Source organism: Liolophura sinensis, chromosome 8, assembly GCF_032854445.1.
Source record: "Liolophura sinensis isolate JHLJ2023 chromosome 8, CUHK_Ljap_v2, whole genome shotgun sequence".
In the NCBI taxonomy this organism is placed as follows: domain Eukaryota; kingdom Metazoa; phylum Mollusca; class Polyplacophora; order Chitonida; family Chitonidae; genus Liolophura; species Liolophura sinensis.
The window spans coordinates 45,097,082-45,123,814 of NC_088302.1; the positions used below are offsets into that span (position 1 = coordinate 45,097,082).

Consider the following 26,733-nt stretch of genomic DNA (forward strand, 5'->3'; position numbering starts at 1 on the left):
ATTGTTAGGAGGTTTGTGCTTATTTTATTATATCAAGACGGGGAAGAAGGGGTGGGGGGCTTGTCAGCAAATAGGTCACCGCGACCACCGCCAATATTGTATTCTCGAGAACATACCGAGGCCTACTGCGTGGTTATCACAACGCTTTCAAGTATCGTAAGTACAAAGAGGATCTATAAAAAGTAAAGCCGGATAATGAGGATACGTCATTGTTAGGCACCATTTTGTGGTGATCATTTAAGAAATTTATGTAGTTTCGGGAAGAAAATGAAACTTTAAGCGTGACCACGGTTTGACGAAAACTGGACCTGCAATAGTCAATCCAAAACAACAACATGTTTCCAACTCTACTTGTTTTATATTACTATGATTGTACAAAATATTTCAGGAGACAGTGACATTGACACTGGATAAATTCTTTCTATATATCTATCTACGTGCTTATTTATAGTGTAAATGCTTTCTGCATATTATTTATTTTTTGATTGGTTCAAAGTTGATTGGCAGCTCAAGAATTTTAGCTGCATGGAGGAATATAGCTACATTCCTCCTAGATTTTATATTTCACTTACATGACGGAGGCCAGCATTATGGTGGAAGGAAACTGGGGCAAAAACACACGGCCATCTGCAGGTTACAGGAAAGCAGACTTTCCCATGTGTGGCTGAAGAGGAAGCCATCGTGAGTGGGACTTGAACTCACAGCAACTGTATTGGTGAGAGACTCAGAGTCTTTGTGCCACACTGACATTCTTACCACCTCGGTCTCGGAAAACCCTCCATATATTAAAATCTGTGCTCCTATGGTAGGTTTTTTCGTGTCGTCATTTGATACAATTTGGTTTATCGCACCAAGTGAAACGCAACTTAGGCAATAGCGTATGTCCTGTTTGCATACGTTAAATATGTGCTGTCAATATTTGTTGAATGGATCCACACGTCACCAATCTTTCTCACACCAATGTTACCTCAGCAGTCCTTTCTTGGTGAAAGCATCTGTGACAGAAAACATGATGGTCCTCAGAATGGCCGATAGTCGGAAAGGTCTACAGAAGTGAGCATTTGTGTGCTTTACAGGAAAAATAGATCAACAACATGTGTGTAACATATCATGCACATCATTACAGATGCACTTTTTTAAGTCTCCACCCTCAAAGACTATGACTTGATATGGTTGTGTGACGGGCTGAAAGTATAACATTATTCACAGTTACTAAATATGTTATGGTTACACACTCTATTCTGAAGCTTTCAGCACCTTGTCTAAATAAAGGGAAACTAAAGTTTGAAAGAGGTTATGATGTAAAATAAACCAAAAGGTTGACATCCTAATCAGTCACTATGAGTGTTTCAGTTGTAAGTGTTGGAAGATCATACAGAAACTAAATTTTTTGTATCACTTCCATTTTACCTGATGATGTCTTAGGCAGGAACACACGATATCACCAGCTGCTGATGTAAAGCCTAAATGAAATATTTACTTATGTCATATATACCCTGTTCATTGTCACATAAAGAACAATAATGTACCAGCAATGACGTTGAGGATGCTTTAGCTATAGATCATGATTTTTTCTTTAACACAGGTATCAGTTAAGAATTCCCTCCTAAGTATCATTTAAAAATTCAGGCCTAGTTTTAAACATACCTGGAAAAGCATTAATCAGTATTTTTATTCATGTATTATTAGTGCTTCTGAGAGAAAAGGTCCATTGTTGTGTGCTGTTCTCTTCAAACTGGTCTGTTCTGTTCAGTCTAGTTAATTGGCTGCAGCTCTCCAACGTCAAAATGGATAAGGAGCAGTTGGACTTGCTGAAGGACTTTGTCAAGCTGTGTGAGAAAAATCCAAATGTTCTTCATCTACCGGAGTTGAACTTTTACAGAATATGGTTAGAAGGGTAAGTGATTAAAAAATATTGTAACGTAATCAAATTCAAAAGGGGGCCTCCATGGTCAAGGGGGTTGGCACGCCAGAGTGGTGCAATGACCCAGGAGCCTCTCACCAATGCAGCCGCTGTGAGTTCCAGTTCAGCTCATGCTGGCTTCCTCTCCAGCCGTACGTGGGATGGTCTGTCAGCAACCTGCAGGTGGTCGTTTGTTTTTAGTTGAAATGTCATGAGATGTCACAGTGCAGTGGGATTGGGGGCATATTTTGACTCAAGGGCCAATGTCTTAACCAAGTGCTGGCGTAGGCACTGCATTAAATTTCCATTTCATTGGAATTCTGTTGCAAATTACATTACCATCTGACAAGAACAGTCCATGCACTGGAAACACCAAGTAGCATTACTTTGAAATGTTGCTGTTTTATTAGCTACAGACAGCAGTTTTGTCCTCAGAATGGATACTAATTCAGCCTTGACTGCACCGTTGTGGCAAGTGTCATAATGTGCAGCCTGAAATGTGAATGTGGCTTCAGTGTAGAAAGCTCTGGTAAAGTTAGGATAATTTAATAGTAACACTTCTGGTGTTGGTGTCCATGTTGGTTTAATGCGATTTTCTGTTTTACAGATTAGGTGCCAAGCTACCTCCATACAAACCTAAAGAGCCTGAGGCTGCTGACGGTGCAGGAGAAAAACCTGCTGAACCAGTAAGTAGCGGAATATCAGACTGATGATTTACAGAATTACAGGGCTGATTGGTGGCGAATTATCTGGGTAAAGGCTCACAGCCTCAGTAATGCTTGAATAAATCATGCTGGCTATTCAACAGTGAGAATGTACTCCTTTAAAGGAGAGTAGGATAACCATGATATCGCAGTTCAAAGCTAGCAAAAACGTCCCATGTAGGGAAAAACAAACACACTGCCATGCCCTCAGTTTTAACCAATCAAGGGCAAAGTATTTCTACCACCCGATAAGGCATCTGTTCCGCTGTGATGTCACCGGTTCCTAGTTCACCATTTTACCATGTGGAAGTATTGTTAGATCAGTTGTTTTCCTTCTGATTACGAGGACACTAAGCCCGCTCTGAATCACACAACAGTAACTATAACGTAACACGTTATGACGTAAGATTTTTTTTTTTTTTACACGTGCGACTATGAGAAGTGGGATCCCACTTATTAAAGCATAGGGTATGTAGGTACATTATTTCACAGCAGTGACAAATATTTTCTGGGCAACAGAATGTAAAAGACATGATATCAGCCTTTGAGAGTCGCATAAATGTTGAGAAATTTTGAATGAAGTACATGTTTTTCAGCTTGAGTTTGCTGAATCTGTCTATTGTATTTGAATAGCTTAATTAAAAATTAAAAAAAAGCTACATATAATTCATCGACTACACGGAGCTGATGTGGTTAACACGGAAACTTGCCTTTAGTCAATTACTGAGGTCCCACTTAACAGTAGCTTACTCCTAAAAATGCTTTTAGACTTGAGAGTGACGTCAAGAGATGTAATTCGGTGAGACCCTATTCAGGTATACTTTAAAACCATTTTCAATGAGAAAGTGGTAGTGGACTACATCTGGCGATATTCCCCAAGGTCTCATCCAGGAGGCCGTAATGTATGGCCTTTTGTTGTCATAATAAGGGGGAGCGCACTTCACATGTCAAAGGCTAGATAAAAGTGTTGGAAATGCGTCAAGCAACAAGCGGGCACATTACATACACTCACATGACACAGGGGTTTTTCGCCTCCAGTACTTAGGAGCATAGGGTACGGATGATGTGACATCATCTGTCCGGTTTCTCTAAAATGGTGTGTCCCATGGCTTGGTAAGAATTCCAGATTAATAGGTGATTCATTGAGTTATTAAGCATGTAATTGCCTATGCCTATGTAGGTCTCTATAGAACCCTCTTCTGAAATAACTTTGGTCATATTTTTTGATATCTTTCCTCTTAAACACCATTAGTTTAAATAAATCAAGTAATCCAATAAAGATGCAAGTAAAACATGTGCATGTATTTGCTTTTAGGAAGAACCCACAAAGCCAAAAACACCCGAGGCGGAGCCAGAACCAGAGCCAGAACCTGAGCCTGAAAGTGAAGAAAGTGAAATCGGTAGGTGATGTGTGAAAGTATATTATACATGGTACATGCACTAAATGTGTACAGTTGTAATGGAACACGTTATCTCGTTGACAACATACGTCAGTTGGTGGAGGGGAAATAATGTCTTTAGGCTGTCTCAAGTCTGGTGAAATGCTTTACTGCAATCTGGCATCCACTTATTGTCAAATTGAGTGTACACAACACACAAAGCCCTAGGGAGGGCATTTTTACTTACCTTAAAAAGGAATCAACCTGCCGATAGTTGTGGGTTTCCCCCTCCCAATATAATGCTAGCCGCCGTCATATAGGTGAACTATTCTTCAGTATGGCATAGTACACCAATTAAATAAGTAAATAAATTAAAAAGAAATCTGTGTTTGTGTTGAAGGAACTTTTCTGTTCTGGTCCCCTTTTACTTCATTCTACTCTCCCAATCCCGTAAGTTAATACATATCACCTATACCAAGGAGAATTTAATTGAGATTGTGTTAAGGGCTTTTTATTATGTGAAGGCTGAAAAGAGTCTAGAACTGTACATGGAAACGTTTAGGAGATACATGTATTTCCATTGTTTATTGTAAAGATATGTGAAATTGTTTATGAGTACAATATGTTGTTGTTGATTCAGAGTTAGACAACACTGGTGTTTTGGAGAATGTAGAGGATGATGGTGAACCTAAAGAGGAGATTGATGAAACTGTAGAGGTAACAGAGGAAATGATGGATGAGGCTGATGTCAAAAGGTCTCAGGCCACAAAAGCGTTCAGAGAAGGTAAGTTGTCTTGTCCAAGCAAATCTCAAAGGAGGTCATCCTTCATTGTCTGAGACCATGAATTCTTATGGAGACAGTTGGCTATCTTGTTCCAAAGCTTTTGGAGAAGAATAGTAATGTAATGCCAGATGCTGGAGGTGTTTGAAGGATACCGCAGTGAAAGTATTGAAAGTATATTGAAAGTGAAAGTATTGCCCTAGTAAGCTTTTTGAGAAGAATAGTGATATAGTGCCACACTGTAAATCTGTTGGGGAAGGATAGTGATTTAGTGCAAGACATTGAAAGATTTTAAACAAGGATAGTGATGTAGTGCCAGACATTAAAAGATTTTGGAAGAGGATGGTGTTTAGTACCAGACATTGAAAGATTTTGGAAGAGGATGGTGTTTAGTACCAGACTTTAAAAGATTTTGGAAGAGGATGGTGTTTAGTACCAGACATTAAAAGATTTTGGAAGAGGATGGTGTTTAGTACCAGACATTGAAAGGTTTTGGAGTAGGATAGTGATGTAGTGTCAGGTATTGAAAGATTTTTGAGAAGGATAGTACTGTAGTGCCAGGCATGGAAAGATTTTGGTGTAGGATAGCGATGTAGTGCCTGGTTGACAAAAACTTCAAGGGAATATTAGTGATACCAACTTTCACTGGCCATTTTTTAATCAGGGGCCTATTACTATAATGCATGTATATGCCTTGCCCTATTTTTTCAAAATACATTTATTTGATTGTTGTTTCACACCGTATGGGTGGAGGAAACGAGTACTGTGGGAAAACTATCAATGTGATAGAACCAGTTTCGCAAGGCAGTGTTTATAATGTCCCATTGTCTATAATTATTCCATAAAATCTTCTTTAATGCATTTTAAATGTATAATTTTTTTGTTTAAATACAGTTGCAGCCTTTTCTCACTTCACATATGTTATATATATTTGCTGACATTGTAGGTCGTCATGAGGAGAGTTTAGGGCTCTTCACAGAGGCCATAAAGAAGAACCCACACACAGCATCGCTCTATGCTAAAAGGGCCAGGTGAGTAGTCAATCTGGTATTGTGAAACATTGTGATGAGTAGACCATGCTGTATTGAGTCAACATAGACTGTGTTGTCGTGAGTCAAAATAGACCAATGCTGTATTGAATTACCACACACTGTTGTTGTGAGTGGTCATAGGCCATGGTGTATTGAGTCACCATTGGCTATGCTGTATTGAGTCACCATAGGCAGTGCTGTACTGAGTCACCATACGCTATGCTGTACTGTCACTGTAGACCGTGCTGTATTATGACCATGCTGTATTATTCAGTGCTACATCACCCTAGAACATGATAGGTGTATCATGTCTCCACAGACCATGATGTATGGACAAATCAAGATGTATTAACATCATGCAGTGAGCACCTGTCATCACAGACCGAGGCACGTTTGATCACAGATGCACATTGCATGCAAGCCACTGGCAGGCTGGTGGCAGGCTACAGTGATGCCAATCAAACTATATTGGCTGGCTCTATATGCTGGTACCAAATAATCATAAAACCTCAAACATAAAAAATAAATGCTGTGCGAAGGAAATTTTGCCAGTATCTGTTCTGTTCCAGCTTCATTGCAGTTTATTTTGTGAGAACCATCTACTGCCATTGGGTTATACCTTCCAGTCATATTTCTGGGTGTCTTTCTTTCTGCAGCGTCTACGTAGCCATGCAGAAGCCATATGCAGCCATTCGAGACTGTACAAAAGCTATAGAGCTGAATGCCGACACTGCACAGCCTTACAAATGGAGAGGGAAGGCATACAGGTATGTCCATCTGTTAAGGTCCTCATAGATAGACAATCTGCTACTTGAGGTCTCGTTCACACTAAGTAATTGTAGATGCCATTCTTAATTCATTTTGTTTAGGTGATCTATCTGTCAGCTATTCTTTTCCAAAGCAGGTGGTCATATTACATGTACCTGTTTTGTGGAGAAGTCTGTGGTAAAATGATTGAAATATATTGGTGAAGGTCACATCAAGGGTAAATAGTATCATTCTTAAAATTTATTCAATTTTTTGTCTGGCTCTCTACAGGGATCTTAGGTAATGAGGTCCTATGATGGAATCCAGCTCTTGCTGTTTCAACTGCGACTTTCAAAAGGGGAAGACAGTAACTGACTAATGTTTATGTCCACTGAAAGGGTACCATTCGAAGTATCTTAAACAGACATTAAATATTTTTAAAAAATTTTTTTCATCGTTGTAAAAGTTTAGTGAAACTTCATCTTTAGTCACAGCATCAGCATGTCTCCATTATTGACAGCAAGCTAACATCAAAGGTATTTTCTGTATAATAGTCTAAGCAGTAACCTATGGCAATTTAAAGTTGTGGACTTCTTCCATGAAGGACCAAGTGATAAAAAGCTTTCTCAGAGAAATTGGACATACTGGAAGGATATTTCTGCCACTGTTTGAACTGTTCATACCAATAGGAATACTATATCATTTATACGGTTTATGAGTAGCCTCTAGATGCATGGCCGGCGTATTCCTGGTTCAGGTCAAGCTCAATAAGGGTTTGTGCTGGTACCGATAATTCTCACCCCTTTTAAGTGTTAACAAAATTACAATAGGATTATTGTGCAACTGGGTTCTTTTCCAATTCTGACACAAATGGAAATAAATGTAAACACCACTCAGGCTGATCTAGGCGTTCGACTGTCAGTGGATTTTATGCTTCAATTTTTGGATGTGGCTTCTAAGTGAGAACAGTGCTGACCTGGTTTTTGCGGATGTCAGAGAAAGCACCTCGACTTAAACAGGGCGTTTCAATAATTTTAGTGTAAAAGTAAAACATCCCTTGTATGCGAGGAAGACAAATGGCAAAATTGAAATTCTTCAGTTCTAATAAATTGAGGGAAAATGAAGTATGTCATAAGATGTCATTAATTTTAAGCATTGTCTGATGAGATGCAGTCTTCTCATTCCCATAAACCTTCTGCATCCTTGATGAATTTTTCACTGGCTTTGATATTTGTTATTTAGGAAGTGCATGCTGACTAAACAGTAACATGAATGAAAAAAAATGTAGTTGTATAATTTGAACAGCGTGCCTACGTAGGCGGTATGTCTGACATAATTTGTGATACTGTCGTTGAGTATTACACAGTTTGGCTGGAGGTAAATGAATCTTTCCAAATGATCTCAGAATGATGTCTTATGATGTAGTTATGTGTTATCATATGTCACTTCATGGAGTGAATAGGTAAAGGCTATTGTCACAGCTTAGGCCATGCAATCTGATAGCCATGTGTTTGATTGGATAAAATGATCAAGATGTCTCCTGGAATCACACCTGCCATTTAGGTCGTATTGTCATTTTGTTCTACCTGTTAAGAGGTGAAATCTCATTAAGCCAATAAAGTATGACACTTTTTAAAGCTTGACTATTCTGCTTTTGATTGAAATATGTTTTAGCCATATTTTTGAATGAAGTGTTCAAGATCAATCTACCAATCAATCAACCAATCCATCCTATTTTTTTTTAGACAAGTGATTAAGGTACATTTGGATGCAATTGGGAATTGAAAATCATAGTCATATCAAGGATTTAAAGCTTTTTGAAAAAATGATTTGATCTGAAACTTCAGTTCATTACTTTTTTTTTTCTTACATTGTGTGAAGATCTGTTAAGTGTGACAGGCCTATAAATCCCCTGGCAGTGTTACCACCAGTTGCACTAATATGTTTCAGGTTGTTAGGCAAATGGGAAGACGCCTATCATGACCTTACCACAGCAATGTAAACTAGATTATGACGAGGAGGCAAATGCCCTTTTGAAAGAGGTAACACCGAACGTAAGTACATTTCTCCTCCTTTCCCTAGACTTTTTTTTAAATCTGTATAAAGTTACATTTGATTCTGAGACAAATTTCATGCTTAACATTTTTTTTTTTTTGCCAAAAGCATTTTTTTTTCTTCTCTATTTAGCTACACTGACCAACAAATCACACAATCTATCTTTCGATTTGTGGGAGCTTGCCTGGGATTTTTCATGCCTGATTGATTATTCGGAACTACTATTACTGGTTTCATCATGCCAGCTCGAATATTGATTACTGTAATTACCTTTTCGCATGTTAACTAGGTGTTTATTCAAGCATTTTTTGAAGGCATCATTTTGTGTATACTGATGAAATTATATTTTTTGTGAAACCCTGAAATTACCCGATCCAACCAATGTAGTTTTGTCCCCAAAATCAAACTAAAAATGTGCATAAATTGTACTGAAATTTGCTCTTTCCTATGTGAAAAGGTTGAAGAATAAGGGTATGTTTCCATCAACATAAATAAGCCAAATATTTGAAGAAACATAATATTATCAAAATAATATCAACTGCTGATGTACACGTGATGGTCTGATTTTTCGCAGGTAGTATGGTTTTCTCCGCCCTTAAAACTGAGTATAAGTAATTAATCATTAAATTGATGACTTTTGTGCTGCAATTTTAGTGGACATGTATAATTATCTTTTGTTGCTACTGCAATATATCTGTCGAGTCCTCTCTCAGAATTCACAAAAGAGGTTTTCTTTTAATAAATGCCATCATCCTTTGTTGTTGCAGTTCAGACAACGTTTATTGAGGTGTAAATTTTTTCAAAAGAAGAATCATAAAAATGACAGAATAGTAATCATGTTTTACGAGCGTTAAAACTAATGCATTCATAGATTAGTCGGGGATAGATTTACTTGAACACTGAACAACATCTTTGCATTCTGGCAAGCACAACTCTTTGCATTTTACAGGCCAGTTTTAGTGAAACATTTAACATGTAGATCACAGGCATTGTTGTTGTCTCTGTACATCTTACATCTTCTGGTAGCACAATTAGAACTTATTAAAAAGCATTTATATCTAGTCTCAGTTTTGTGCTAACTCCAATAGATGTTGTCAGTTTTTCACCCACATCTTACACTAAATTGAAATGCGTGTAGTAATGATGTAGTCAGGATATGTACATGAATGCTTTACTGTGTTCCCATCAGCTGTTTTTTATCCCACTATTTTTTGCACAGCTTACATATGTTACAGTAATTGTTGATGAACAGTTATCATTGGACGTGTATTTTCTGTAGCACTTTTAGCATCTTCCAGGCTTACATCATGGCACAATATTACTGTAATGAGAGCATTCTGAAACCTTTGAATTGGGGTATAATTTGTTTTAGTGAATTTCCGTGACACCATACTTGAAGATTGTTTATTCCACGTGATTGCAATAGGTAACACTCTCATCTCGTAATTTTACATTGCCAAATCCTAGAATGGCAAAACTACACTTATTTGTACACTGTTCCAAACATTCATGCAACCTTTAAAGTGGCACCTCTTCAAAATCTGTAAAAAATACTAGAATATTAATTGTATCACACTGTTAACAGTCTCATATAGTTACAAAAGCCACTTTTCATATCTCCACTCAACCCTCAACCTACACAGTACAATCACTATATACTTGTATTAATCAATAGAAATTTATTTTTTATATGATTTATATTTGATGATGTACACCTGTATCTTGTCACTAACCTACAACCTCAACGACCCAGGAACATTTTAGTTTACCTAGCCAATGTGGGTCAGAAATGCTAGGTTGTAAGCAGCATCAAGATAACTGTGCGCAGACTCATTTACATGCACCAGTACTTTTCGCTAGACTGTCATCAAATCTTCATACAATCATCATCAACCTATAGAAGCATATGCCTTGTCTATCTTCTTCAAAAATACCATAAACAGGATCTATATACATAAATACATACTAGTGCATGGCACCTTGTCTAAATAAATAAAACAGGTTTCTATGGAGAACATGTTTTCTGGTAATATATATTTGTACAGGATTGTAAGGAATGGTCATTTGGATATGGGAATTATAAAGCACCATGTTCAGTCTATAGACATCAGTCATATAATATATTAATAACAGTCCTAACTAAACTCATAGGGTTTTTCACACCTGTGTAAAGAAATGTTAGTATCGTTCTGTCCCCATTTTTAACATATTAAATACATCAACCACACTGGCAACCATTTTCAACTTTTGCTAGACCATTGCCTACAGGCTCCTCCTGCTGTGTCATAAGGATTTGGAAGCTTTTCGTTTTCATTTGCACATTTGTGCTCCATAATACAGGTGAAATGTACATTACAGTCCTGATTTCTCCTTGTTTTAAAAATTTTTTGACATTGAAGTGGTCTCTGTCATTCTCCCTTACATAAAGATGATCACACTTGATTCCTTGCTTTTTCGCCACTGCCCACAAATCATTTTATTCTCTTGAAAGGAACTCATTATTTCATTTTACCTAGAATTGCTACAGGTTGTGAGATCATCATAAAATACAGCTGACATGATAACAAAAATGGTTCCTCTGCCCACTTCCATTTTTCAAAATATACTGGCAGGAATCAAGTGTTACTGGCCTAAGCGTAACAGCATCAAGTGGTAGATCATCGTGAGAATGCACCAGAACCACTACTATACAAAGTCATGAAATTCCAAAATTAAAAGAAAAACAGTCCTGTTGTTTTCAGTGATTTGTAGGCTGTTTAGATTTATGTGGAATACTTCTGGTAACACATAAACTATGAACTCATACAAGATAAAACAATCTTTCGTCACCAAGTGTTTACTGTGCTAAATTTCAGTAGCAGATTAAAACCTTTGCATTTCACCTATGACTTTCATTCTGTGCATTTGATTAACACAATGAAGTTTTATCTCCCTCTAAAGGAAGGCATCACTCACTGCAGTGTCATTATTTCGACTTGTTTGATTCATAGTCATGAAACCTAACTCAGGCAGTTCAGTTGAGAAGTTTACAAGATAATCTCAGGCTGTTTGTTATGAACTAGATTTTATCAGAATAGTGTCTTTTCTTAACAGCTTGACTAAAGATGTACACATATTTTGCATAAAGTCTTATCAATTATGTTTGGCCAGTTTTGCGATATGGTTTTGTCTTCTTCAAAGGTCATACTACAGTACTACCTACATGTGCATGTGGTATGGTCACTATTATCAAATAAAGAAAAGAGACGTTGGAAATTGTTTTTTAAAAAAAAAAAAAGAGAATATCCACACCACATTTGGGTATCACCTGAGGTGGGTTACCATCTGAGGCACCAGCTCAGAGGCTGCCACAGCCTAGGCTTTTTCCCGACCTGCTGCAGGATGTTTTTCTGTCAGTTTCTTCTCTTCTGCAATGTCCTTTTCCTTTGTCTCATTTGTCTTCTTTTCTGGTACTTCTGTCTCCTGCTCCTTGACTTTTTCTGAAGGTGTCTTCTCCTTTTCTGTTGGTCGCATGCTGCGTTTAACTTTTTCATCTACTTTCTGTGAATGAGAGTTTATGTTTTTAAACTTTTCCTCCTTTTTTTTTTCATCCTTGTATTCATGTTCTTCCCTCTCACTGTTGTGATGGTGTGTTTTCCGACCCTTGACAGTGTTGCAGCCATGCTTCTTCGAGTCGCACGTCTCCTGGCCATGGAGCGTCTGGTATCGCAGTAGTAATTGAGGAAGATCTATGTTAATGGCTGATTCGAGCTTGTTTATTATACACTTCCCTACCAGCCTTGGACAGTGGTAGGACAGTGGGTTCAAGGAATCCAGTGGATGAATAGCAAAGAAATCTTTGTAAATCTCAGGATCGGGCAAGTCCTGTTTACTGATATCTTTGTGGCCAAGAATGTTCTTGAAAATTGGGTAATTTTCTGGCTCCTCGATAATTTTCTTCTTCAAGGCTTCGTTGTCACCGAAAAGCAAGCCTTTGTTTTCTGTGTAGGTGGTAACATATTTGTCCACCAGCAGAGCATGGATTCTGACCAGAATGGCATGCTGCCGGATGAAGGAAATCTTGCTCTCAATCTGGTTCTTGATGACCTGATTGACATCATTCAGCAGCGAGAGTTCCTCTGCAAAAAACAGTTCAGCAATAGTGTTGTCTTTGAAGGACTTCTGCCAGAAAGATCCAACGTAGAGGCGAGGCGGCTCAATAAGGTTCACAAGGGGCGCCAGACTCCAGAACAGGGCTCCGTAGACGCGCATTAGCTCCTGCGTCTGCACGGTGTCGGCCTTGTTCAGGATGAGGCGGATCTGAGACTCGCGACCCTTTAGCTGCTGGAACAGCTTGTCGAGCTCTGTTCCCACATCCAGTTTGGTGGGATCGAAAACAACGAAAATCAGAGCGGCCCTGTCGATGAACCATTGGCAGACGTCGTTGAACGGGTAACCCCTCTCCTGTTGTTTTCTGTTCTCTATGATTCCTGGTGTGTCAATAATGGTAACTCTCTCAAGCAGTTTAGATGGAAGCTCTATTCCTGTCAGACGTTCAGCAAAACCCTGTGGTGGAGAGAAGGATATATCATTGATTAGTTGTTACATCTGACATCTGAATGTTTATCAGATACCTGGTGAGGTGTGGTTGTGGTTGTTCACTGCCCAGACACCTGACTCATCACATTCATGAAATATTATCAGGTACACCATTAAACGTGATAACTGATGACTTGGGTCTTCTGCTCATATGACAATGTTGTTCAATGCTTGGGTAATTACTTGTCCAATAGTTTGTTTTCAAGTCCAAGAAAAGGAGGAATAAGAATGTTTGCAGTAATCAGACGTGGTTGCTGGGTGTGTGAGGGTTGAGAGAGTGGGGGATTACTTCATAGTCAACTCACCAATCCGAATTTCTGTAGTGGTGTGTAAGGTTTGGTAGAGTCTGACAGGAGCACCATACCCTCTACTGTCTTGTACTTAGGGCCAGAGGTGATGACTGTAAAATCCCGGGTAGTGGGCTCTGCACCTGGCAAACACAACCCCCCTCAAGTTTGTGAGACAACAACCGGGTGGTTAGTAACAAGTGTCAGTGCTGGTCATCAAGGTAACTTTGAAATCAGTAATGTGAATATAAATAAACAAAATAGGGAATATCGCCATAAGTTTATGTTTCAGCTTTTTTCTAACACAGGCACTGTATTCCTACTCACCACTTTGACATCAGTGTATGTAAAACTATAAACTTACTAAAGCTACTTCCTTAAAAATGACATGTACAGGTATGAGTCTATCCCGACGACACCATGAGAGAATTCTGTGAAGTTATTCTGTACAAATGAGATTCGCATCACTCTTGCAGATAGCATGAGGCTCATCGACATGGCCATTTGGTGCTGCATTGATAAATGTCTTCAGATTTAGATGCCTGAAAACATAACTCTTACATTTCAAATATGATTTCAAATTCCATGTAAGCTATGGCTCGTTCACCATTGGCAATGATCTTGATCACAAATAATTCAGTGTGAAACTGGTCGATAACTTACAGTACATCAGATAGGATTCAGTTGTGTGATAGGGACTATAAACATTGTGGGCATTGTTTCTTCTCTTGATGACAAAGCCCAGTAGATGTACAGTTGTGTGATTGTGACAGTGTCTAATATGAAATTCTGCTTGTGATTCTATCACTCACCAGTGTGCAGTTGTTTGGTGCCCTCCAACCCCAGCAGGTAGTTAATCATTGTGGTTTTTCCACTGCTCCAGGGGCCTAGAAACAGCACCATAGGCTTGGCGTGCATCTCACCCTCTGTGAATAGTTACAAAATGTTGAATGCCTGCAGAAATGAGTTTATATTTAATGTACATCTTACATATATGATAGAAAGTAATCATGAAAGTTTTTCAGAATTAGTTTTTATTACATTTCAGTCGCACATACCTGTATACTCTCTGTTCTGTTTGGGCTTTGAGAGAGTTTATCATAAGGCATATTACCCCCCCTCCCCACAAATAAAAAATAAAAAAATAACAAAAAGCACACATACACTATTTCCCCATAAAATTCTTATCTCATCTGGTGAAATTCTGCTGTAAATGTGTATAAAAACCACTGCGTTTTGACACGCCCCTAGAGGTGTTTCCCACTTAGCACATGTTGCAGTTTTCTTGTACATGCACATTTAAGTCACCTTTCATCAAGCTTTTGGAAGCTGTGTACATTTACCTGTGATCACATGTCTCTGAAGGGTTGTAAACTTGAAGGCCTCTTCTATGGGTCGTACACTCTGTCTGTACAAGGTGGTCAGATCATCCAAGATTTTCTTCTCTTGAGTACCTGGTGAAGAGAGTCACACACATGACCACGATCAAGGTCTACCAGCAAACTATAGGTGATGGTAGTTCCCAGGGCTTTCAGCTTTCCTCCCAACATAATGCTGAATGAAATATTCTTGAGTGCAGTGTGAAACACTGATCAAATAAATAAGTAAATTAAAACAAATGTTCATGTGTACATGTTATTTATTATCATAACTTCCTGGTTTACAATAGTTCTATATTTAACAAGAAGGGAGATACTCATTATCAAGTCAATGGTTTGTCATATATGTGGGTTTTATGGAGATTATTTACCATCAAGCCATTGACTGCCTGGTTTGTCCAACTGTAACATCATCTCTATGTGATCACGGTTCCTCCTACCTACAACAACAATCACAACAATTCCCTTTTAATACCAGGGTAAAGGAACTGATATGGTAAGATGGGGAATCAGCCCCAGAACAAGAAACCTCTAGGTCCAAAACTGACTAAAGTCATTTTTCAATCTTTTTGCATGTTTTCAAGGTATTATTTGAAGCATATTCTGAAAGCATTATTCTGTGTTTACTGATTAAAGAATACTTTTTGTGAAGCCCTGAAATTGGTCAACCAATGTAGATTTGTCTCAAAAATCAGTGAAAAGGTGCATAAATCACACTCATGCTCTTTCACGTGTGAAAAGGTTGAAGAATTAAGATATAGCTGTGATATAGCTCTGGACACCTTGGTAAGGCCACTTCTGTCAACGCCAATTTTCATACAGTGAATTAAAAACACAGTGCCTGGTATATTTGACAGCTTATTACTTAGCAACCATCTATTCTAGGGCTGTATAACTTTTATGAGTGCTTTGACCAAATCTTATACCTCTGATTCGAAAATTTATGGAACTGTGTTGAGATTTGAAATTTGCACTTACATGCATCATACTTCTCAGCCGCAGATTCTTTGTCTTACTGTACCAGGTCGTTTTGAAATCATAAAACAGAACTAAAACATCCTGTCTAATGCTGACAGATCATAATGTCATGATAACCACTGTCTCTTCCATTTTACTGACGCGATAACCACTCTTACTGTTTGCTTTTCTGAATTGCTTAGGCGCATGTTTTTTACATGTCTTCAAATCTGATGCTGACTTGTGAAGGAGACAGAGAAATAATAACAATAATCAAGGAATATTCAAGTGATGACAAAAACACAAGTTTAATGTACTTGTATCATATAGTGGTAAATTTCATTCCCTTCCTCATTTGCATAGTAGAAGTGGTGAAGACGTCATTGCCCTTTGAATAACAGCTCTGGGTCAGATTACAATATGGCAGATGATGAAACGAGGAGATTGATAGTAAAATGTTATTGTTGAGGCCATTTTCTTCGTTAAACAAGCAGAGCGAGCGCTTGCACTGTAAACATGTACATTTAGTTGCACAATTTGCTCTGATTTCCTTGGACTTTAGCCCAGCAGTGCCATGAACAAGTGCGACTCAGGGATTGATGAGAAAACCGGATTGTACATATAAATGGCTTGTAGACAACCTAGAATCCATGGCTAATCATCTGGGAGATGATTACCCTTGGGGGGATGGGGAGCTTGCGGGGCTGTGGAATATTGATTTTGCAGATGCTGTTGCATAATTATTAGTGTATGTTCTGTGGGCTTTCGCATCATAAGTTCCTTTGCTTTCTTAAATAGTGTTCACTAAGAGCTGTAATTATTAAATGTGCTTAAGAAATGATACTTGGTTTGCTGGAATTTTTTGCTGCTGTGGACTTTCTGACAGTGTACAAACCATGCATGTATTTGTGATTCCCATTGTATTCTGTAAAGCAGTATGTCGCCATGATAGTTACACTCTAGGTGGTTGTCATGTAATGATGCATTTATGGAATCTCTTTGCCCTCAGAACCCATTTCACATGGTAATTTTTTGGCATTTATGTTGGTAGTTCATAGTAAAGGCAAAAAACAACTCTTAATTAAGTGTCCAACCTCTTGTCTTAACATAAACCTGTTACAGGTTTAAAAAGCTACCATATAAAAGTCATACAAGGGCAATGTATATAGGATCCTTGTTATTGCTATTGTACATGGTTATACAAGAAAATTTTGCACCAGTTCCGAAGGAAACACTTTTAAATTGGAAGACTCAAGTTCATTCCTGGATTTTTAGTACTGCTACATTAGATAGATTTAGGAATTCTTGAAATTCCATCAGACAGACCCTTATACTGTGTGGTCTTTTAACTGTCAGACTGTGGACATACAGTCTAACAGTGTAATGCCTTTGAATAGGAATGTCACTATCATGTGAACTTCTTTAGTATAGTCATGTAGTCCTCAATATTTGTAAATGCATGCTGTCATTTTGTTTGAAAAGATTTGCAGCCTGTTTGAATTATCAGTTTCTTCTGCCTTGTTGTTACTCTGATAAAGAGACAGAAATGTTACAGTGGGAACATTGACCTATAGCTAAGCACTATTGAAAGTCTTCTGCCTTATGTATCTATAACCCATATTGGTATCTATAGGTTTGCCAGTGAGCTGATTCAGCAGTTGTATTTTTAGCATCTGCTTCCGCCCTCACACGCCTTATTGCGTTCACTGTGCGGCAGGCTTGGGTTACGGCTGCACCCGGCTGCCGTACACCTGCAGCACTGTTACACCTATGTCACTGTACCAAATATCAACAAACTAATACTTGTATGCTCAACAAAGTGTACTGTTCCTTCTTGGCTTAGATTATGTTGAGGCTAGGTGGTGCTTACACATGTTGATTCACAAGTTATTTACACAGGTTCCTGTGACTTGTTCCGGGGTTCTCATAACATACTAGTATTCATGTACATATATGTATGTATCTGCATAAGCACCTGTATGTGCTCTGTGGGCTTTTACAGGGCTTCGTAACTGTACATATTGTACCAAAAGTCACACTGTTATTCAAGATTGTCCTGTTATATTTATTCAGTGAGACTTCATCTTATCTTCGGACATGTGTACACACTAACATAGAATTATTTCAGTGTTCACATTTTGCATGCTATAATCTCTCTTTCATAGATGCTGTGTAAATTTAGAATTTATAGTACTACATGATTTTCATTTTAGCATGGTTTAAAAAACCTATAAATGCAGTCATACAAAATGTATGCCTATACTCTGACCCTTTTTCTCCTAATTTTTGAGACTCCTGGTCTGCTCTTTTTAGCAAATATACATGTAACTATAGCAGGAATATTTACTTTCTTTTTTCTCACATGGTTAGACCATCTAATGAACAACATACTCATATCTTTACTTTTCCAAAAGGCTGGTAAACAACTTTTCCAAAAAGCTGAGAAAGAAATGTAATATTCTGCTTTTAGCACTACTAATATCTGTCCCCAAAATAAGAACAATTAGGACTGTAGCAGCCTGGGTTGAGGGTGAATTTCTAACCTGAAGGGGGCACATGTACCATAGTATTACTGCATTAGTACAGGTAACCTTACACCTTTGTGGGATACAGCCAGCAGATTAGAGGTGGTATTGTTGGATTCAGAAATATGTACCATCAGTACAGGTGTTCAGCATCATTCCACTCACTTATATTGGCTAGGGGGCCTCCATGGCTGAGAGGGTAGAATGCCAGCCCAGCGCAATAACCCAGGAGCCTCTCAACACTGCGGTCGCTGTGAGTTCAAGTTCAGCTCATGCTGGCTTCCTCTTCTGTCATACATGGGAAGATCAGCCGGCAACCTGCAGATTGTTATGGGTTTACCCGTGCTCTGGCCGGTTTCCTCCAACCATAATGCTGGCCACCGTCTTATAAGTGAAATATTCTTAAGTACGTCGTAAAACATCAATCAAATAATTAAATAAATAAATGAACAAATACATGTAGTAAACGTGGGAAGTGCTAAAGGCCTACATGAGCTATTCGGTGGGTCAAGTCTTGTATACAAGCAAGATACACCTAAGTGGACTTAACATATTCTTTGTGGTTGGTCAAGTCTTCCATACATGCGATATACATGGAAGCAGGCCAGCATATACTGTAGAGTTAGTCATTTTACATACATGCAAGGAAGCTTACTTACTCAAACAAGCAAGAGTCAACTTGTCAAGTAAGCATACAAATGCTATCCAGCTGATCAGGTATTATGTTTAAGCAAGATTCATGTACGTGCAGTATAAAGGCTATGAACACATATGGCAAGGAGCTTATACTGTAGGTGTAACACAGTTATGAGGCATGTACACGTGTACCCTGAAAGTGAAAGTCTGTCACAGATCACAGACTTCTGTGAGATTAGCCTGTATTACTCCTCAGTGCCACTCTTTGATGTGCGTGATCAGTTACATGTGATTGATTAGACAGCGGGTAGACTGACCTGTAGAGGGAATGAAGTTGTCGGTATCAGCAGAAGATAGTGTGTAAATTCCTAGGAGGAGGAGAAGGGTGAAAGAACGAAAAGCCCGGCCATGTTTCTTGCTGCCGCACGCTGCCATGTTGATACTGTTTGTGCCGGTATAGGGCTATCACACTGCTCCCCTTCTCCGCCCATGTGCTGTGCTCGTCAGGAGTTGTCAGAGGGTTGTGAGGAGGGGGCTCGCATCTTGGTTTCTCCATCTATATCCCGGTGTTATTTATCCAAGTGGTTATCCTTAGTGGTGTCTTATCCAAGGTATGACCTTTGCCATAGTTCTGATGTACCTGTGAATGCTCTTTCATTCAACACAACAGTTACACTGAAAGAAATCTTTGCACAAAATGCACAATTATGAAAAGCAGACATTTTTGAAAATTGAGCGTTTACTCCATACATGATTCAGCTGAAGTTACCAGATCATGCCAAACTATTTAAGATTCTATGCTAGCGTGACATTTCAGATCCTTTCTTGTAAAATATTTTGTAAAATACCACAACTAATTCGGACATAATGTACATGTGTGTTGGACAGAAAATGACAGCCAGTTAATGGCTAAATTTTGTGCCTATTGTTTTCGGTATCATCTTATCTTTGAGTCAAGCTGAAACAGGCTATTAAAAAAAAACATGGGCTGCTTATTTTGAATTTACTGGTAATCTGTCATGTACTTTTGTTTTTGCAACACTTTTCTCACTTCAGTTTTCAGCTTGAAATGTTGAATCAACCTGTCTGCCATTGTTGAGACAACTACACTAACAATTTTGATACCATTTTTTTATAAGTCTTATACTGTAGTATGGTAGTTGCAGTACAACAGGACATCAGGAAATTCCAACTTTGAATCTCATACCATATGATCTTAGGATTGATTTGTGCATGTACTTGTTGGTTGAAAAAGTCAAGACACTGCATGAAATAAAGTCTGGGCTTGTTGGGTAACGTTCTTCATTAATTCCAACACTTTAAAATAAATTGTCTATTTTATTTCTTCAATATTGCTTATGGTGCTGAAACTTCATTTTAGTTTTTATGATTATTATCTTTTTGTACTATCACGTATAATCAGTATCAAAATGTTGTTAATTATTTAAAAGGCTTTGAAGATTCTGGAACATAAACGGAAGTACGAGAGAAAGCACAAGGAAAAAGAGATCAATCAAAGGAAGGAGCGAATTAGGAAGGCCAGGGAGGAATATGAGAAATCGAAACAGGTGAGCAGTGAGTGAAAAATCTGATCAATAGGAATGTGAGAAGTATGAAAAATTCACCAGAAAAATCAGGTGAATCTTAAGTGGAAAATTCAAGCAGGTGAGCAATGAATGAGGAAGGATTAGTATGAGAAATATACACTGGTAAATGGTTTATTGAGAAAGAACAGGGAGGAGAGTGAAGTTAAGACCGTTCAGTAATGGATGAGAAAGGCCAGAGAAGAGCATTAGGAGTCTTTATCATTAATATGGAGTGAAAAAAAAAACCAAGAAGAACATGACAGATGAGTAATGATGTTGAAAATTGTGACAGGAGGACTATGATATATGTAGACGTGTGAATAGTGAAGGTGAAAAATGAGGAGAAATACATTGATGAGCTGTACATGTGGGAAAGGAAAAGTCTGTGAGATGAGTATAAACTGATCAGTAACATGATACTACAGAAAACAAAAAGAGTGTGAGAAATCCAGTCTGGGAGGAGTTCGAAAAATTTTAAAAAATCAGAAGGAATGTAGAAAAATGCAAGGAAAGACAAGGGGATAATCTGTTACAGATATTAAACATTTCATGAGTTAGTACTTACAGTTTATGGGCAGGGCTTGTGCGTCTTGATTGTTTAGCAGATTGGCTTGAATTTTGCTTTAAGTGAAAATGATGGAAAGAATTTGTCATGTGTAGTATTTTTTCTTCTGTAATTATGTGCTTCACTGTACATTGGTCCTGACTTATTCAGTATCACCTACTTGGCCATCAGTTTCTATTATATCTTATTATTAAATAGTGCATGTACATCATGTATAATGTACCTTCTTTTATCTGATGTTGTAGCAAAGTTCATCTGGAGCAGGCGCTGGAGGCTTCCCAGGGGGATTCCCAGGTGGTATGCCAAGTGGAATGCCGGGGGGATTCCCAGGTGGATTCCCAGGTGGTATGCCAGGTTAGTATCCATGGGTCACAAATGTCAGATAGTATAGCCTGAACATTGTAAATCGTAAATTGTACAATTTGTTGAGAATTGTTTGCATAACTAAATGAAAGTTTAGTTATCGAGGTCAAACTGTAAGTTCAGAAGCCTAGTTAATCATGGTGTGATCACAAAAAAAAAAAATCCTTTATTGAAGGTGTATTAATTAGGGAAATATAGACCAAAATCAATGTGGTCCCAGGCTGTGGATTTCTTGGCTCATCTGGGGAAAATGTTGTACACAAAGTTGATTGCAAACCTCCCTCTGGTTCACAGAGATAGCAGTATCACAGGGGAGAACAAAGACAATTCACTGTATAGGACCATGATGTCCTCCGAATCATAGTATGACATAGTGTTCATTCCTAGCATGTTAAAACACTGTGGCATTTTTATTATATATTTATATATATGTATATATGTATATATGTATGTCTTCTACATTTGTACAGGAGGGTTTCCGGGGGCAGGTGGAGCAGGGGCTGGAGGGGCCATGCCTGATATCTCAAAGCTGCTCAGTGACCCTGAGATCCTAACAGCATTCCAGGTAATTTGTCATTAACCGCAGGTATTGAAGGTGTCAGTGACTGTAGTAAGAGTCTTTAGGCTTGGTAGGAGATCAAAGCCAGAGTTTACTTCAAACTATTTAAAGACATTATCATTTTTCACAATGTGCTGTATCAACCTGAAAAAATGCATTTTTTAGGGGAAAATGGAGATCATAATATATTACCCTTGGTGCTGAACCAGGATATCATCCTACATTCCAATCAAACTTTGTTTCTGAGATGAATAGAACTTCATCTTGTGAAAATCATTTCAGAAATCAGGTAAATTAGCTATGCTCAAAATTATGCTAGGTGAAATAGAGTAATTGGTGAGCTATTCTACTGTACATGACAATGTATTTGTATGCAAAATCAAGTTGAAAATATTTGTGGCTTCAAGTTGTATGCACAAGTGGGTAAAGTTATTGGAATGGTTATCAGCGGGTCCCTAGTTTCTGTTTTGTTTTTTCCACACTTCAGGACCCTGAAGTGGCAGCTGCCTTCCAGGATATCAGTACCAACCCGGCAAATGCTGCCAAATACAGCGACAACCCCAAGGTGCAAACTCTCATCAACAAACTTGCCAACAAGTTTGGAGGAGCCCCACCAGGAGGAGCCTCTGTAAGTACTATTGTTATCTCCCCTTTTATCCAGTTGACGAATATTGCATATTGTTATATCTCTAAGATTCTGAGTGTAGTTATTTTAGCAAGACTATTCATGCATCTGCAAAGTGGTATTCATAGGGTGTAGTGTGAATCATAAGCTTTTGAATTAATCTTTACAATGTGATCAGATCTCATACATGTACATTTTGGTTAAGCAGTTAATTTTGCAAATCCAAAGGCTGCTACAGTCATGAAACATGTCATAAAAGTTTACGGGCAGATCACAACAGTTTTGGACTTTTGAGGATTTCTTCCTTCTGTTTTTTGTTCTGTGCTTTATTCTAGTCTTTCTTTATCCAACAGGCTTAATTTGTTCTTCGTGTCCTGCCATCCCCAGGGAAGGAGGCGGCCTTCTACAACCACAGCTCATCTGGTGCAGATCTACTTAACAGTTACAGTCCTCCATTGATGGACTGGCTATACAGAGTTCTGTCCCCTTTTTTGATTTGCAGTATTTTGGTAGAAATAATAACTGATAGATGTACTAAGTCAGAAATGACAAGTAATCTTGTTGATTCTTTTTTGTCTGGTGGTTACAGATGATTAGATAACCTGTCTAATGTGTTGTCCTCGTGCTTTGATTCTAAATGTACTATGTACTATGATAAATGTTGGAGAGCAGAATTTGGGAGAATGTGTGCTAATTTGGGGAACTTTTATTTCTTCCATTTTCTGTTTTTACGTGCCATTTTGTCGTAATCTTTGACTGAAATATTTCTAAGTTGTCAATATTAATAAGTCTTAAAAAGGTTCAGCTAAAACATTGTTTTGCACATATTATAAGATAGTGTTTGTCTCTTGACTGAGGATTGGTGTATTATCAGTTTGTTCTACAGGATTTTAAAGATTTTATGAATCAGGTGTAATAACTTAGTGCTAAAACTCTGTGAATTGTACTTTGGGCATGAGCTTGATATGATAACGCTGAAGTAATGAAAATAAAGAGCGCTATGCATCAAGACACCTTAGCATTGTTACATTCATTATAGGCTTGTGGTATTAAGACACTTACTGTAGGATTTGTTGAAACTACATGTACATCTGTGGGTGCCATGAATGAGTTTGAGATTTTTTGTTCTGGTTTGGCAAGCTTAACAAAACAGGTTGTTGTCAAAAGACAGCTGTGTGTATTTGGTAGATTTTGTATTAGATCATGCCATATTTTAAAGTTGGAATTGTATTATTTCTGCAATGATGCCTTCAGAAGTATTGAGTAGAATTGACTTGGTAATACACATACTTGAAATATCACAATCGTAATGTGTACCTTCTCAGATGATCTTGTTAATGTTTTGTGTTTTAATGTGTACTAAAACTAGTATCATTTCCTTGTGGCATTTCAGTGTTGGTTAACTAAATATTCATGTACAACATTATGGACAAGTAGTTTTGAATGTGACCTTTGTTAAAGTCAGAGTATGGTGAATGTACTTCAAAGCACATGTACTGTTATTGTTCTTATTGTTTCATTATTATCTTATTGTTACAGCATTAAGGTAAATGAACTATTGGGATCTGTGCTGTGTACTCCGTGCACTTCCTCTTTCTGTATGAAATCTAGTCCACGCCTTACCTTTATTCAACTTGTGTGTGGCCATCGGTGCCGTCAAGAGATTTACCAGTGAAGACATCTACTTCGTTGCTGTTGTCCATCTTGCTAAGTTCAGATTACATGGTCTACTCATATGTGTGTACATTGTTCATTTGGACATCAAATAGATACAAAAACACATTTCTGATTTGCTTAGGATTTCTCTTTAGCAGACATCCTTTAGGAAATTTAGTGTCTAAATGTTCGCAAGAGTTAAAGAGGCTATCAAAGAAATATTAATCAGATTATTGGGAATAGAATCTGTTTGCTGAATTAGCAACAATTGTTTGAATTCAGTACATTTTAGTATGCAGGTAACCTCATCTCCATGTGTTCCGTCTTCTTTCCTCCATAATTTTGTCAAACGTTAAAACAACTTTTTTGTATTAAAGATGCATACAGAGGTGTTGTATGGAATATGCACACTTTCACAGAAATAAAGCTCCATGTTTCAAGTTCAGATAGCGTATGAGTGTTTGTCTGCGGTAAGCAGATGTTGTAATTGAAGGGACTGGGGCTGGACATCTTCTTTAGCTTGCTCGTACACTCGTACATGTGTAGCTGATGTAGCACCCTGAGGCATGATGTCCAATGATAAAATTGTTGATGTAAATTTTAGGGCGGTGTCTTTAAAAGTACTGCATGCAGTGAGATCAGGTTTTGCATGCTTGTAAAGCACAGTAATACGAGGGGGATGTTCCATTGTTAATGTGTGTTAATTACCATAAGGTATCAAGCTCATGGCCTTAGCATTTCTTTTTGTGTATTAGAATCCATGTTAAGGGATAGTTATTTCATTGGTGTTTTATGCCTTTCTCCATTTATGTAGTGAGCTGAAGTTCTGCATTCATGGGTCTCCAACAGGCACTCTCTGGTAGCCTTGTTGCCAAATCTAAGCTACACACATAGCAGCAGTTAAGCTTGGAGAAAACTGCACAGAACGCATGTAAGGCATAGTACCTGATGAAGTACTAGACGTGTACCAGACACACTTCTTATTTATTGAGGAAGCCAGGATGAGCTGGACTGGAACTCGCAGCGACTGCATTGGTGAAAGGCTCCTGGGTCATTACGCTGTGCTAGTGTGCTAACCAATTGAGCCACAGAGGCCCCCGACACACTTCTTACAAGGTACATTTGTGTACTAGACACACTTAGGTAAAGATACATATGTGTATCAGGCACACTTCTGACAGAAGAACATTTGTACACCAGACACATTTCTGACTCTAAAGAAACATACCCACCACATGTCTGACACTCCCTGGCACAAGGGGAGCTGGATAAGAATCCGAGACCAGATGGGAAAGGGTCATGTTTAAAGTGAAGTTAAACCCCAAGCACACAAACTAATGCTGGGGGAAAAAATGGAGAGGTGTTATCACATGAACACAGGAGATGGAGTTGTGGCTTTCTGTCACATCTTGCATTCAGCAACAAGTACAGTACGTCTCAGTGCAGATCGACTGATCTCAGGATATTGGTGGCAATAAGCTCTTGACAGCTCTCATCCTGCCGTATTTATAGTGACCATGCATTACCGGACAAAACTAGCTACCATCAACAGCGATGAAGGCTAAACTCTATACTCCATGTATAGTTAAGCTTGTTGATTACAAAGGTGAACTGTCCAGGTTGATTTTCTCGCAAAACTGACACAGCATATCCTAGAGGTATCTGAAACATGGGGCAAACTTTCTTTACAAAGTGATGTAAAGAATTGAAATCGCCAGATGTTGTAAAATAACAATTTCTTCGCCGATAGGACGAGTTTTATGAAGCTTGGTATTCTTTACATGTTTATCTGCCCTTGACGACATTAGTTCATGACGTCACAGTGGAGCAATGCCATTTCGTGTAGCTATGAGTTGTGCTAATCGCACACTATGGGATTAGTTTTCATGCCTTCCCATTGGATCGCTCCATGTGACAAAAATGGATAATTGCCATGCGACGAGACCATTTCGTGCTGAATAAACGCTCAAAATTATGCTCCAACCATTTCAAGTAGACGTGTTTTGACTCAGCTTACAGACTAAAAATGGCATTCCAAAGAGGAAAGGAAAGTAAAAATATCTGACAACGGTTGAAACCGGAAGCAGTACCTACTATTTTCAACGTTCCTGGTCACAAAAGCAGTTTTCCTGTCAAAAAACATGGATCACATCCAATGTAGCTGACATTGTGCCTTTAAACCTGAGTACCACTGTTACACATATTTGGCACACTAGCGTCGTTCATGGACAGACAAGCGATGTGATTTTTTTTTCTAAGGACTTGTGGTGTTAGTTACATTTTTAATTTCCAGACCTAAAACAACTAACCAGATACAATTTATTGTTTTCATACTTTTTTTCCATTTCACTGGTATACAACTCATTTATGTGAAGTGAGAAATAAAACTGGGACAGTTTACCTTTAACAAAGACTGG

General features: G+C 38.3%; 2 protein-coding genes across 2 annotated transcripts; one reads left to right on the forward strand and one right to left on the reverse strand.

Moving 5' to 3' along the window:
• Nucleotides 1-124: 124 nt before the first annotated feature.
• Nucleotides 125-24,761, forward strand: LOC135472120 (hsc70-interacting protein-like). The gene is given in 14 exon segments (XM_064751480.1): nucleotides 125-156; nucleotides 1,754-1,897; nucleotides 2,511-2,589; nucleotides 3,923-4,007; nucleotides 4,627-4,770; nucleotides 5,714-5,798; nucleotides 6,455-6,565; nucleotides 8,496-8,541; nucleotides 8,543-8,599; nucleotides 20,414-20,530; nucleotides 21,359-21,467; nucleotides 21,947-22,041; nucleotides 22,523-22,663; nucleotides 23,014-24,761. Coding segments are annotated over 13 exon segments (1,185 nt in total). The 5' UTR covers nucleotides 125-156; nucleotides 1,754-1,787; the 3' UTR covers nucleotides 23,020-24,761.
• LOC135473014 (sarcalumenin-like) lies at nucleotides 9,341-19,377 on the reverse strand. Its single transcript, XM_064752783.1, has 6 exons — nucleotides 19,280-19,377; nucleotides 15,216-15,284; nucleotides 14,809-14,919; nucleotides 14,278-14,391; nucleotides 13,484-13,608; nucleotides 9,341-13,145 (listed from the first exon to the last, which is right to left on the reverse strand). Exons 2-6 carry the CDS (start codon nucleotides 15,256-15,258, stop codon nucleotides 11,955-11,957), a joined length of 1,584 nt encoding a protein of 527 aa, XP_064608853.1. The 5' UTR covers nucleotides 15,259-15,284; nucleotides 19,280-19,377; the 3' UTR covers nucleotides 9,341-11,954.
• Nucleotides 24,762-26,733: the final 1,972 nt, after the last annotated feature.